At 40.1% G+C, this 14177-nt stretch overlaps 2 protein-coding genes across 2 annotated transcripts in view; one reads left to right on the top strand and one right to left on the bottom strand.

Annotated features, from left to right (window-relative positions):
• Positions 1-14177, bottom strand: part of GFRAL (GDNF family receptor alpha like) — a 34813-nt gene that overhangs the window by 3548 nt on the left and 17088 nt on the right. The window contains exons 7-9 of the mRNA XM_024101608.3: positions 12397-12647; positions 7589-7684; positions 354-435 (exon numbers count right to left, since the gene is read on the bottom strand). Of these exons, the coding sequence (XP_023957376.2) occupies positions 354-435; positions 7589-7684; positions 12397-12647 (429 nt within the window). The remainder of the gene's footprint in view (positions 1-353; positions 436-7588; positions 7685-12396; positions 12648-14177) is intronic.
• The window catches only part of HMGCLL1 (3-hydroxy-3-methylglutaryl-CoA lyase like 1), a 128263-nt gene that overhangs the window by 109526 nt on the left and 4560 nt on the right, over positions 1-14177 (top strand). The window lies entirely within an intron of this gene.

The following is a 14177-nucleotide window of genomic DNA, read 5'->3' as shown; positions in this document are numbered from 1 at the left end:
TTCAACCTGTTCATCCCATTTGCCAGAAGAGTAGGGAAATATTCCTGCTCTCCCCCAACATTTTGCACACAGGTTTCACCCTCACTTGAGATGGAAAGGGAAGCTGGAAAATGGAGTCCCTTTTGCTAAGCACAGTGCATTATTGATGTGCATAAAACAGCTTTCCATGCTGAGTCTCCTACCTCTGACAGGGTGGACCAGGTGGGTACCAGAAGGACTAATTCATTCTATCACTGGGATACACTGTACTGCATTTTAAACACAACTACAAAGGTAGAGTCAAAATGTGAGGAAAATAACTCTCATGAACGCCAATTTCCTAATACCAAAGATTTGTAACTTTGTCAAATTACCTGGTCTTTAGAAGAGCCACCAGGACTATTCCCAAGATGAGTACTATGCAAGAGGTATACGCAATAATATAGATTGTTTCACCTACGAATAAAAAAATAGAAAATTACACAAGAACTGTATTGTTTTAGTAGTAAGGATTCTTCCCTCTCCTGCTGTTGCAAAAGCTTTCACACCCACCCTGCAGTCAGTTGGCAAATATCCACTCCAATAGAATTTCATATATATAGGGCTACACTCTATCCCACGTGGAAGTTTATGGTGGTGCAGCATTTGACATCCTGCTAGGTAAGTGGTGTTTTTCCATGAGCACATTACACCTGGCTATCTGTTTGATTCCAGGTTGTTGTTAAGATGTTGGTTTTAACCTAAAAAACACAAATGGCCTGGGACCTACCTATCTAATAGACACCCCCCAACTCACCATGGCATATTACCACAGTTGCAGGGGCACCAGAGCAGGAGCCTCATTGGTATAAAGAATTCATGGGCGGCTGGCAGGGTATTCTCTATTCAGGTCCCGTGCCTTTGGCATTCTCTCCTTCCCATGAGCCTCTATCCAACAAATCCCATAAGCATGTATTTAATGTGACTCCTTATGTGCTGAAAATTAAATATGTGCATAAGAGATTTGCTTGGATCAGGGCCTGGGTCTGTAAAAGCCTATGTTCAATATTGCTAAACCCAAGCATTCAAAGAGAACACATCAGACCACCTCCCAAATCATAAGATTGCTCAAAAATAATGAGCTTTAAGAAAATAATCCATTTTGCATTTTTCTTATTTGCTTTCTGCTTTCATAGCCAATTTTGATTTTTTGAATGAAAAAATTCAAAACAAAAAAAAATGCGCTTTTTTGGTCAAAGAAATCCAAAAATTAGTCATAACTGAACCGTTTTCATGGAATAGTTCAATTCTGGTACAAAAAATGTGGACAAAAAGATTTGGTTAAAAATGTTCAGTTAGCTCTACTGGCAAAACGGCATAGTTGTTAACCTTGAGGTCATTCTGCAAGGCCTAGCTGTTCTCCTGGGTTTCCAAGAAATGGGGGATTTGGGAGTCTGGGTAGTGGCAGGGTACTCTTCAGTGGGGCAGAGGGGTGGTTGAAGAGCTTAAACTTGGTTCTATATGTTTGCTGTGGCTTGGGTGTTATACTGGGTTAATTGCGGCTTTTAAAAAAAGTTGTCAAGGGTGCCCAGAGCCTGCGATAGACATTCTTTTGAAAGGATATATCTATTATATATACACAGTTACCCTCCCCCATAAATATACTTTACAGAGAAGTCAGATTCGAAATATATGTGCAATTAACAAACAAAAAAGCACAATAAGAGGGGAAACAAATTGAGATTAAAGAAATATGTGGTTAAATTTCCACACAGAGCTCTCATGCGATGTCCCCACTCATTGTCTACTAATGGGCAGACAGGTATATCATTGGAATTAAAACAAGTTATGGAACTTTTCACATCATGAACAGCAAATGAAAATGTCATAGATTATGCATACGTGCTGGTTCCAGCCCTTACTCCATGAAGAAATAATAGTCTCCGTTTCAATAAATATTGGGGGGGAGGGATAGCTCAGTGGTTTGAGCATTGGCCTGCTAAACTCAGTATTGTGAGTTCAATCCTTGAGGGGGCCACTTAGGGATCTGGGGCAAAATCAGTACTTGGTCCTGCTAGTGAAGGCAGGGGGCTGGACTCAATGACTTTTCAGGATCCCTTCCAGTTCTATTAAATAGGTATATCTCCATATATTATATTATACACTGGTATCTTCAACCTTGTATGTGTAGTATAGCTGGGATAAAGTTGTAAATCTGGTTTGTGTCTGTAGGTTGGTGTTGCCAGCCATACTAGGAGGATGAGTGAAGTGAGTACAGGGATTTCTATTCTGTATGTGGAAAGTGAATGGAATAGATTGCATTTACTTGTTCATAGTTGAATGGTGGATAGGGGAAGGTAAAACGTCAGCTGTTCTGATCTCAGCTATTACAGTGTTTGGAGTAATGTAAGTACCTACATAGACCTAGTGCTGTGACTCTTTTTGGCCAAAAAATGCAGAATTCATGTCAAATTTGCTGAATTGTTTCAGCTGAAAGAGATTCTGAAAAATCTGACTGTTTCATTTCAACATTTTTGAAAGGAAACACTGCGATTTTCTGAGTCAAAACAGTTTTGTTTGACCTCATATGATTCTTTTTAGACTTTTCAGCACAGCCAGCAAACCAAAAAAATACATTATTTGCACCGCTTTACATAGATTGACCGTTTCCTGAGTCATTACAGGAGGCAGGGTTGTGAATGACATGTGTCTGCTGCCCTGTGAAATGTTGGTATCTCTAACCACAATAGGCTGGTGAAGTGGCAGAGAATCTGGTCTGTAGCTCCCTTTCTGTGGTTGTGTGGTAATTCTCAGGGCACTTCCAGCATGAGTAGGGTGACCAGATGTCCTGATTTTATAGGGACAGTCCTGATTTTGGGGTCTTTTTCTTATATAGGCTCCTATTACCCCCCACCCCCATCCTGATTTTTCACATTTGCTGTCTGGTCACCCTAGGCATGGGCTACATACCTTCACTAGCCATCCCCTTGCACACTTCCTGTTTGTAGTGTGGGAGAGAATAGTGGCAGTATGTAGACTGTATAGGAGGAGTTAGTTGTATAGATGTAAGAAGACATCTGACTGCAGAAAGAGGAAATGAGTTTTTCTAGTGCATGGAACCAATCCTCAATGGTATTATTAGTGTGTGTAAAGCTGCTTATATTTGTGTACATGAGAGGATGATCTTGACTATTCATTGGACAAATTAGTGTTTATGAGGGTTCCTCACAACAAGTTGTCTCAGGGTCGCCCTCCCCCCATTTATAAAGAATGAAGTTTACAGTTTTATAATTTACAAATTAAAGTCAGTGAAGCTGAACTAATCTCAGTTCCCACAACATCTATTCTACTTATAAACCATGTCAATTGCTTGTTTATCTGGACACTCACTACTGCAGAGCTACATATTAGGAAACAACTGATATCTCTGTATACTAATAGCAAAATAATATTAATTTGCCAAGCACCGTTTTTATTGTTTCCCAGATAGATCAAGTTTCTGCATTCTTAACTTCCCCTCTTTACAAAACATCCTTTGCACCCAAAGCTCTGGATCGAGCAAAGTAAAATTTTATCTTCACACATGAATATTTTTTCAGATTAAACAGTAATCACTAATCTCTTAAATGATCTGGATCTACAAAACTGTGGAGGACAATTTGCATAGGTTAATGTATCAGCCATGCCAGTGAACTGTATTTCAACAAAGTGTGTCTGCTGGTGACAGTAACAACCTTTTATAAATTGTTTTTTGGGGGGAATGTTTTAAATTCAGATACAATGGGTGAATTCCTGGCTCCATTGAGATCAATAGAAAAACTCCCATTGACTTCAGTGGGGCAATGATTTCACCCAGTATGTACCATGATAATGGGGTAGAGACTCATTTTGAAGTTTTGTTAACTGTATATAATATACATAATGTTGTAATTGCTTTTAAGGAAGTATGGGATTAAGTCAATATGTTTTAATAATAACATGCGTAGTATATATGGAGCAAGAAAACTTGCCCTCTTTTATCACCACAGAAAAGTTAAAAATTCAGTACAAGACAGGTAAGAAAATTAACAAGGTTCCAGTACCATGAAGTTAAATGTGAAATTACTGCAACTCATACGGCGTGAAAGAATTTTCTTTACCATCCTTAAATACTGTTGCTAGACAATGCAGGGTCTGGAAAGCCCCAGACTTGTACTGCTGTTTGCACCTGAGGGGACACTTATGTGTGCAGGTGTAACGTCTCAAACATAGTTGCCCACTTGTGGAGTCACTGTAGGGAAACAGTCTTCAAATTGCACAGTATGGTTGAAATGCTGGTAAATTAAAAACTGTCCATGCTGGTGATAAGTATTGTGTGGTGGCTGATGAGCACCACTTCTAATATGGACCCAGGGAGTGTTATTTAATTGGATTATGTTCTGTTTCACACCTAAATTTCCTGTGGTTATAAATGGAAAGATTTGTTGCTCCAGACCAATGGGGGCTGCGGGAAGTGGTGGCCAGCACATCCCTCAGCCTGCGCTGCTTCCCGCAGCACCCATTGGCCTGGAGTGGCGAACCGCGGCCAGTGGGAGCCGCAATCGACCGAACCTGTGGACGCGGCAGGTAAACAAACTGACCTGGTGCTTACCCTGGTAGGCCGTGGGCCAAAGGTTGCCAATCCCTGCCATACAGTCTGGCTCGATTTACTTGGGCTTGCGCTGCAGGGCTAGAAATAGCAGCGTAGTTGTGCCTGGCTAGGCTAGAGTCCGGGCTCTGAAACCCAGCAAGAGGGGAGGGTCTCAGAGCCCAGGCTCCAGGCTGAGCCCAACCACCTACGCACTTATTTTTATCCCGTCAGCGTGAGCTCGAGACAGTTGACCCAGGGTCTGAGGGTACCGCTACACTGCAATAAAAGACCCGTGGCATGGCCTCACCTGGTCTGGGTCAGCTGATTCAGGCTCACAGGGCTCGGGCTGCGGGACTAAAAGTTGTAGTGTATACCTAATGCTGACAGACCCTGGTCGTCGGCGGGCGGAATTGAACCTGGGACTTTTGGAATTTAGTGCATGAGCCTCCACTGCATGAGCTAAAATCCATATGGCTGTTAGCTAAGGCCATAGAGCAGACTCATTAATCTCTCTCTCTAAGTGGTCTCCGTGCCACTTGATGGGACAGAGCACCACACCCAGGAGGTGTGTGGGTTACATAGACATTCAGGCTCAGGCTGAAGCCAGGGCTCTGGAATCTAGCGAGGGGCTGGGTCTCAGAGCCCAGGCTCCAGTCCAAGCTTGAGCATCTACACTGCAATTTTTAGCCCCACAGCCTCAGCCCTGTGAGCCCAAGTCAATTGACCTGACTTCTGCTGCAGTGTAGCCATACCCTGAGACTCACAGCCATGGTTGTTTTTTGGATTTTTTTTCCCCGTATAGATGTACCTTTGGTCAACAATAAGGGTTTCGGCACTTGACTATTGCCTGCCCAGGCACTCCCACTGCATCTTCCGTTATTCTCACTCAGTTTTCAGAGATCTCAGCAGAGTTGCTGTGGCAGGGGAAAACAACTCAGGCCACCCAACTCTTTCCTATTCTGGCTCGAAGGAAGCCAGAATATATTAATTTTAAAGTGCAGTCAATTGGGACTGTAGATGCTAGGGCAGTCCCAACATAACCAGAACCATTGGCAACTGTGCCCAGACAGTCCAAGAGTAGCTTTCAAATTTATTTAACCTAACTCAGGCTGTGTCTACACTGCGCACCTTACAGCGGCACAGCTGTGCCATAAGTTAAGCACCGTAGCTGCTCTTTGTTGGCGGGAGAGAGCTCTCCCTCCGACAAAATAAAACCACGCCCAACGAGGGTTTTACCAACGAAAGTGCAGGGTAGACGGCCTCAGATGAGATTCTTCCTCTTCCTGGGTCCTTCCCTGATCTCCCTCTCATATTTTATGTGCATAGGGTATTTGCTGCTCAGTTAGCATTAGAACCAACATCATCACTGGAGGGTGAAAACTGAAGCAGTGTCAAGCAGTCTGCAGGAGTTCCAGTCATCCCAATGGATGGATGGGGAAAGGCAAAAGCTGCCAAACTGTGGGATTCTATGGGCAGAAGTGGTCCCAGCCTTATTTATAAAGTCCTGTAACAAAGCTGTTTATCTGATTGCCACCAGATTTATTGACTAGATATGTTATTGGGAAGCAGCTGAGATACGTTCTCACTTAATTTCTCACTTATTTATGGGGATTAGGTTAAAAGAAAAGTGTTCCTTGAATTAAACAGGATAAATCCTGGTGATAAGGAAGTATTTTAATAACAAAAGTTTTAAAAGACACCCTGTGATTTTAAAGTCCATCTCTTACTTCATAGGGGAAACATTCACTGATTCCCTCTCTCTAGACTGAATCACCTTTCCATTTTACAGTTTGTAGTGAAACAGAGATGAATGAGCTAAGTGTTACTATTCAAGGTATCATACAGAACCCCTTGAAGTTTGCAAGACTTCCATTGACTTCAGTCAGCTTTTGATCAGGCCTTTGGTTGGTTACTGATTGCCTTCTCTCGTTGCTGTACCACAGAAAGGAGAAGGGAACAGCTCACACCTGCTAGCGCAGATTTCTTGCAGATCAAGTGGTAAAGGTCTGTGTCCATTTTTATCAGCAGAAGGAGCAGGGTTCTTGTCTCTGCTCCAAAGATGTGATTTATATAGCAATTGTGTCTAGTCTCTACCAGACATGGATTCGTGACCCATACTTCATTGTAATCAGATTTTCTTATTTTCTTATTTCAGTCCACATAGTTGTTTTGAACTCACATTTAGACTCTAGAGTAGCAGTCATTTGTCATTACCACTAGTCTACATAAACATAAATACAAACGTATCAAGTGATGTTTGATTAATATCTCTGACAGAATCAAAGGTATGCATGGTGCTTTCCAGATGTCGAAATAGGACCAGATCCCTGGCCAAAAGAACTTGCAAGAATGTCCACTGTAACTTGGCTACCTATTCCACCATATGAGCTATTTTTTTAAAAAAGACAACCTTTAATTTATGCCTATCTCATCTCCTGGAACCCATGACAACAACAACAATACCTAGTTATTATAGAATTCTTTTCATCCATGAATCTTTAAAGACTTAACAAAGTAGCCGAGTATTAGGGCTTCTCTTCACTATTGGGGTAAGTTGACCTAAGTTATGCTACTTCAGCTATGTGAATAACGTAGCCGGAGTCAACGTAGCTTAGGTCAACTTACCCCAGTGTCTTCACTGTGCTCTCCGGTCGACTTACCTTACTCTTCTTGGGGAGCTGGAGTACCGGAGTCGACTGGAGAGCAATTGCCATCAATTTAACGGATCTTCACTAAACCCTCTCAATCTACACCCGCTGGATCAATTGCAGCAGCGTTGATCTCCCCAGTAGTGAAGACAAGCCCTGAGGTCTGTTTTATAGAGGGGCAAACTGAGGTATAGAAAAGTGTAGTGGCTTAACCAAGGATACACAGCATGCCAGTGCCAGAACCAGAAATAAAGCTCAGGTCTCCTGATAGCATTCCAGGGCACCATCCATTGGGCCATACTGCATGGTGTCTCATGGATGAAATTTCAAAGACTATTTCTGTGAAAATCATGAAGTTATTGACCAAACTCACCATTAACTAAAGAATGCAACCTTGTTATGGGAAGCTTTTCTCCTGGCGTATCAGTATGTATCAGCTGAAGGTCTGTCTTTCCTCTTGAAATCTGACCTGAAAACAGGAAAAAATATTTTGATACAAGTATACTTTTTTGTACAGTAGATCAAACTGAAAGTAGCCACTATTTATAAGAGATAGCTGTTAAATAATATTGTCCCGGCAGTGAACACATGAACTAAATAGTTTGGTAAATATAAATTATTGATATTTTTATGTCTCAATCATAGATTATTATAGATGACTTACAGGGCTTTATGGAAACAGAAATAGAAAAGTTCTCTGCCTCCAAGGTGCTTACATTCCATTTGGATAGAAACAAGACAAACAATTTTAGGGTTATGCATGTGAGTGGGAGCATACAGTCAGAGGAGATCAGGAATGGGAGTTGGTTTTTAAGCAGCTTCCCAAGGCCAAATTCTGCTCTCCAAACCCATCTCCAGACTCTTGCACCTGCTCAAAACTCGCAATCTTGGAAGGAGCAATTTCACAAATAGAGCAGAAAATATGTATATCAGAGTTAATGGGCTCAGTGCAAGCACAGAGTGCACCAGAGTGCATCAGTTTACAGAGTCAGAGGCTAAGGTACCAACAGTCTCTAAAGGAGATACCGGAGCAGGCTGATGAGCCAAACTAATTTTCCTGGGAGGAATGCAAAGAGTCTGAATGGCATGAGGAGGAGAATCTTTGTCATGGTCTAGAAAATCATTCAAATATCATTTAAATAAATCCAGCACTGGCATTTTATCTCCATCAGATGCAATTAGTAAGAAACATAAACATTTAAAGTTTAGAATATTTATGATACTTTTCTAATTTTTCAATTTTGGCATTGAGATATGCATTCTCTCAGATCAGTTTATGATTCTGATTCTGTACTGGTACTAATTGATGTGGTTCCTATAACACTGAAGTGGTCATTTTCAGCCCCTGCCCCTTTCCTCCCAATCCTGATCCTGATGCTTACAGAGGCTATAATCCTGCAGATGGATCCCATGGGCAGACATGTATGGCCAGGCACAGTCTCATAAACCAGTAGGACACCATGTGGGCTGCTTAGCCATCTGTGCAGGCCCCTTTTACAGCAATAGGGCCATGCTAGCATCTACCGTCTCCTCCATCTACCTTCTCCTCCTTATGTTTTCCAGCTTATGATCTTATGTTCATTCTCACTAAATCTAAAGCCTGAGATTTCTTTTGTTGGCCCTATGCATTTGTTTATTTAAAAAAATCCTCATTGTAAATAATCAATAATAATGAAAGTTGTTTAAAACCCGCACACTGACCAGACTCCGAACAGAAAGCAACATGAGCTTTAACAATTAATATCTCCATAATTCCCCCACCACTGAGGGTTTTAACATGGTTGCCTAACAATTTAAAATATAATCATAAAAATATCCCTCTTTGATTTAATACTACAACTGCTAGAGGTATAGAAAAATGAAAAAGGGAGATATCAGTCAGCAACAATACCAGATCAAATCCCAAAGAAGCCATTTCGGCCTAGCTAACATGGAAATGTTGTTATAATATAGCACCAAGGTGGTGACTCTTCATGTCCTATCAATTTGGTTAATCAAGTTTCCATGGAGGTTTTATCCTGATGCTAAAGGAAATGCTGCAGGGAATGGCAAAAGCTGATGAGGTGTTATTTGATTATTATTATTGTGAGCCAGGGACTGTCTTTGTGTGAGTGTGTGTATATGTGTGTGTGTGTGTGTGTGTGTCTGTGTGCACGCCAAGTGGCTAGCGCAATGTGGCTATAATCATTGCCTGGAGCCTTTGGGTGCTACCACAAAACAAATTATCAGTAATTATTATTATTATACTAAGAACCACTGCTATAATTATGAATTTGTTAGCGTTATCAACACTTCTTTTCCAGGGGGTACATAACTCATTGTAAAATCTTGCTACAGTCTGAAACTTAGCAATGAAAGTCTACGCCTTGGGGCAGTGTTTCCACAATTTTATTTTGTTAGGTAGCCTGTAAGTCGTATGAGTGCAAATTAAAAACAAACGTTTTGTAGTTTTCAGCATTATAATCTCTGCTGATATAACTTAATATCTGCCAACAGTTTAAATGAAATTTTTGTATCCAACTAGTCAATTTTTTTTAAATTACCTTCTTTTCCATTAGAAAAGACGCCCCTTCAGTTCAAAATGCAGAAGAGTCACTACTTCTCATTAAATATGTTATAAATATTTTATTTTACAAGGTCTGTTAGTACATGGGGCTAGATTGTATGCATGTATGTACCAAAGCTGGGCCAATGGATTTTGGTTCAGTGTATCTTAATTCTCCAGCTAAAGTATACTGTAGCAATAATTTTTTATATTTAAAAATATATAAATGGCTGGTCACATGGTCTTATGGCTCTGAGGGAATTAATACAGCACATTGAGCTAAATCCTGAAATTCTTACTTACGACCAGATTCTGATGCCTTTCCTCATGTTGTGTGGGATCTTACTCTTCTAGAAGTCCCATTTGAAACAATGAATTTTCTTCTTATGGAATGAATTTACTTCACTGTTCAATGTGAGAAAGGGTATCAGAATCTGGCCCTTCATTTTTACTCATCCAGTACTAGGCTAAATTGCCACTGAACTAAATTCTGACCAGTGCAGGCCCTTTGCTGTCACACATAGTGGCACTCAGGTTCTGTATTGGGACTTTGTACTGTTTGATATATTCATAACTGATCTGGAAAAGGGGGTAAACAGTGAGGTGGCAAAATTTGCAAATGATACAAAATTACTCAAGATAGTTAAGTCCAAAGCAGATTGCAAAGAGTTACAAAGGGATCTCACTAAACTGGGTGACTGGGTGATGAAATGGCAGATGAAATGCTGATAAGTGCAAAATAATGCACGTTGGGAAATATAATCCCAACTACACATACAAAATGATGGGGTCTAAATTAGCTGCTGCCACCCAAGAAAGATCTTGGAGTCATTGTGGATAGTTCTTTGGAAACATCTAATCAATCTGAAGTGGCAGTCAAAAAAGCTAACAGAATATTGGGAATCATTAGGAAAGGGATAGATAATAAGATGGAAAATATCACATTGCCTCTATATAAATCCATGGTATGCTCATACCTTGAATATTGCATGCAGATGTATTAGAATTGGAAAAAGTACAGAGAAGGACAATAAAACTGATTAGGGGTATGGAACAGCTTCCATATGAGGAGAGATCAAAAAGACTAGGACAAATGATTAAGTGAGGGATACAACAGAGGTCTATAAAATCCTGAATGTTGTAGAAAAAGTGAATAAGGAAGTATTATTTACCCCTTCACATAACAAAAGAATCAGGATTCACTCAATGAAATGAATAAGCAGCAGGTTGAAAACATACATAAGGAAGCACTTCTTCACAGAACACACAGTCAACCTGTGGAACTAATTGGCAGGGGATGTTGTGAAGGCCAAAAGTATAACTGGATTCAGAAAAGAATTAGATAGATTCATGTAGGACAGGTCCATCAATGGCTAATAGCCAAGATAGTCAGGGATGCAACTCCATGGTCTTGGTGTCCCTAAACCTCTGACTGCCAGAAGCTGATAGTGGACAACAGAGGATGGATCACTTGATAATTGCCCTGTTCTGTTCATTTCTTCTGAAGCATCTGGCACTGGCCACTATCAGAAGTCAAGGTAGTGGGCTAGACACACCGCTGGTCTGACTCAGTATGTCCATTTTTTTGTTCTTAGATCTGTGCTCAGAAATAAGAAGAAAATTTGTAAAGGTCCTGATTCAAAAAGATATCACATATTAGACTCTTCCTTCATTTCTGTTGAGAAACTATTTGAAGGTAGGTTTCAGAGTAGCAGCCGTGTTAGTCTGTATCCGCAAAAAGAACAGAGTACTTGTGGCACCTTAGAGACTAACAAATTTATTAGAGCATAAGCTTTCGTGGACTACAGCCCACTTCTTCGGATGCATCTAATAAATTTGTTAGTCTCTAAGGTGCCACAAGTACTCCTGTTCTTTTATTTGAAGGTAGATGGTGATAGATAGAGATTGTAGAAGCTCTCTGTGGAATTATATAGTTTCACAGGCTACTTGAACTATACTTAAAATCCCCATCTAGATTCCCATAAGTAAATGTTTTAAACAATGCACTTCTAGCCAATCTGAAGCTATCCCTAGCATTTTCACAAAAATCTGTAAACTCTGATGAAACAACAGAAGGAGAAGGTAATCTACTATAGCACTGAAAAGCATGTACAGAAACATACTGACTGACTGCTAGCAGAAATGCTTTAGAGCCCTGCTGATACATGTATGATTAGAAGCTATTGCTTTCACGGTGATTCCACTGACTTCATTTAACCATTTCAATTCACAACTTAACTAATAAGAACAGGAGTACTAGTGGCACCTTAGAGACTAACAAATTTATTAGAGCATAAGCTTTCGTGGACTACAGCCCACTTCTTCGGATGCATATCCGAAGTACTCCTGTTCTTCTTTTTGCGGATACAGACTAACACGGCTGTTACTCTGAAACTTAACTAATGACTCTTAGTAGGAATATAAAATGTTTGCAGACACCAAAGATCGCCACATTGCATATGCAATTCAAATGCATCCTGGGTATAACTTTACTGAAGCCAACAGTGTTACACTAGAGATAAATTTGGCACAGTGAAATATTTTATCGATCTCACGATCTAATTCATGTAATAGATTTTCTTGTATAAAACAAGCATGTTAATATTTTACAGTGCATTTTTTCTCACATAACTTACTGAAGCAGGACTTGCTGTGAAGCAGGTGATGGAAGAGCTTGCACAAAGACTGTTCAGCTAGTGGAACAGTATTACAGGTGCATTCCACCCGAAGCATGGTCCCCCAGTTGTCAATGTAAGCTGCTCTGCAGTCAGCACTTCCAGAGCAAATCAGATCATCCTCAATTAAAGTTTCAAGGCAAGCTTTATCATCATAGCATCTTTTTGTCACATGTCTCCAGCACTTTGACCGAAACACTTCATATTTTTTCCTGGAGGAAACATACAAGAAAAGCTTTGCTATATTATGATTAAGACAACTTGACATGGAGAGACACACAAAAAACAAACAAACAAACAAACAAACAAAAACAAACACAAGAGAAACTAACTTAACGATGACCAGAAATATGTTGGTAAAAGAAATTTTTAATCAGAAATTTCTCTATGAATGCTGACTATGGGTCCTGTAGGGCAGTAGCTTTCTATACAAAATCAAGAGGAGAGGAGAATAAAGGAAAGAGTGTTTTCATGGTATGAAAGGCTCTCCCAGAGAAGACATTTGTCATTCATTCGGGCACTCTTCAGGATTTGATGTCTCCCGAAGTCCCTTTCCTGTCAGATCCTGTAAAATTTCAAATGGTAGGAGCAGGCTGACAGTGGGTTCAAAAGCCCTCCTGGTCCTCTGATTCCATTCTTGGGAAGCCATGGTATCAGTAGGCTTGGTAGGGCACAATAGTCCCCCATCTCTATTGAGAGTAAAAAAAATCTATCACGTCATAAAGGTATAATGATAGAGAGATGCGTCAATAGGTCCAAATTCTGCCCTCCTTAAATCTGTCCAATTTCATTGACATCAGTGGTGTTGCATAATTGTAACTGAGGGAAGAATCTGGGCTTCAGAAATGAATTTCTTTGAAGAAAATCAATTTTGATCAATTTATAAACAGCAGAGATTTTCCAGGATTCAACAATACGTGGTGAAAGTAACAATCATCTAAGGAGACACCCAGAGAGGACAGCTTGCAGGAAAGTAGAATAATCAGACTGGACATCATAATGAAACCAAAGCAAGTAAATTTCTAATGGATGTGGCAGGTGTGTAAAATCATACGTCTGGGCAGAACACTGAATTGGAGTGATATAAGATAAAGACTATCTAATCCACACAGCAAAACATTTTACAGGCTAAAAAAGAAAACAACCTAAAAACAAGTTAACCATAACTATAAAACTGCATTGGAAGAGGGTTAGCAGTGATCAGATTAAATGAGGAATAAGTAGGACTAACTTGGTTCCTCTTTTTCAGTTCAATGATACCATATGACAGTTTATTTACTATGTTGGGTAGAATAAAAATAGCCCTTGATGAGCCAATGCTTAACAATGATAGATTATCTATTTTCTTAACAGGACTGTTGTAAAACCTTTGATAAATATCTTTCTAATCAATATCTATTATATTAAATATTAGTGGATTGGAGGGGCGATGGGTTATTGGATCAGACTCTAAAGTGTTGGGCATTGACCCATTAAAATATGGCACCCCATACAGCTGGAGACTATTGTATGAATTAAGTACCGATTTCACAGGGCTGTTAAAAAATAGCCTGTCTGTAAGATGATACCTTATTAGGTTCAATGTAGGACCCAATTACACAGCACATAAGTTACACAATTCAAGGTTTCAGTCAAAGGAGCTGTCATTTCTGTGCTAATGGCACAATTTTTTGTTCAGGCTCATAATTTATAGGAACAGCTAAATATAATTCACAGCGTAATTCTGATATTTATCTCTACTG

The sequence above is a fragment of the Chrysemys picta genome, chromosome 3, assembly GCF_011386835.1.
Source record: "Chrysemys picta bellii isolate R12L10 chromosome 3, ASM1138683v2, whole genome shotgun sequence".
In the NCBI taxonomy this organism is placed as follows: domain Eukaryota; kingdom Metazoa; phylum Chordata; order Testudines; family Emydidae; genus Chrysemys; species Chrysemys picta.
Note: the sequence above shows the minus strand (reverse complement) of the source record. Positions and strands in the feature narration are given on the sequence as shown.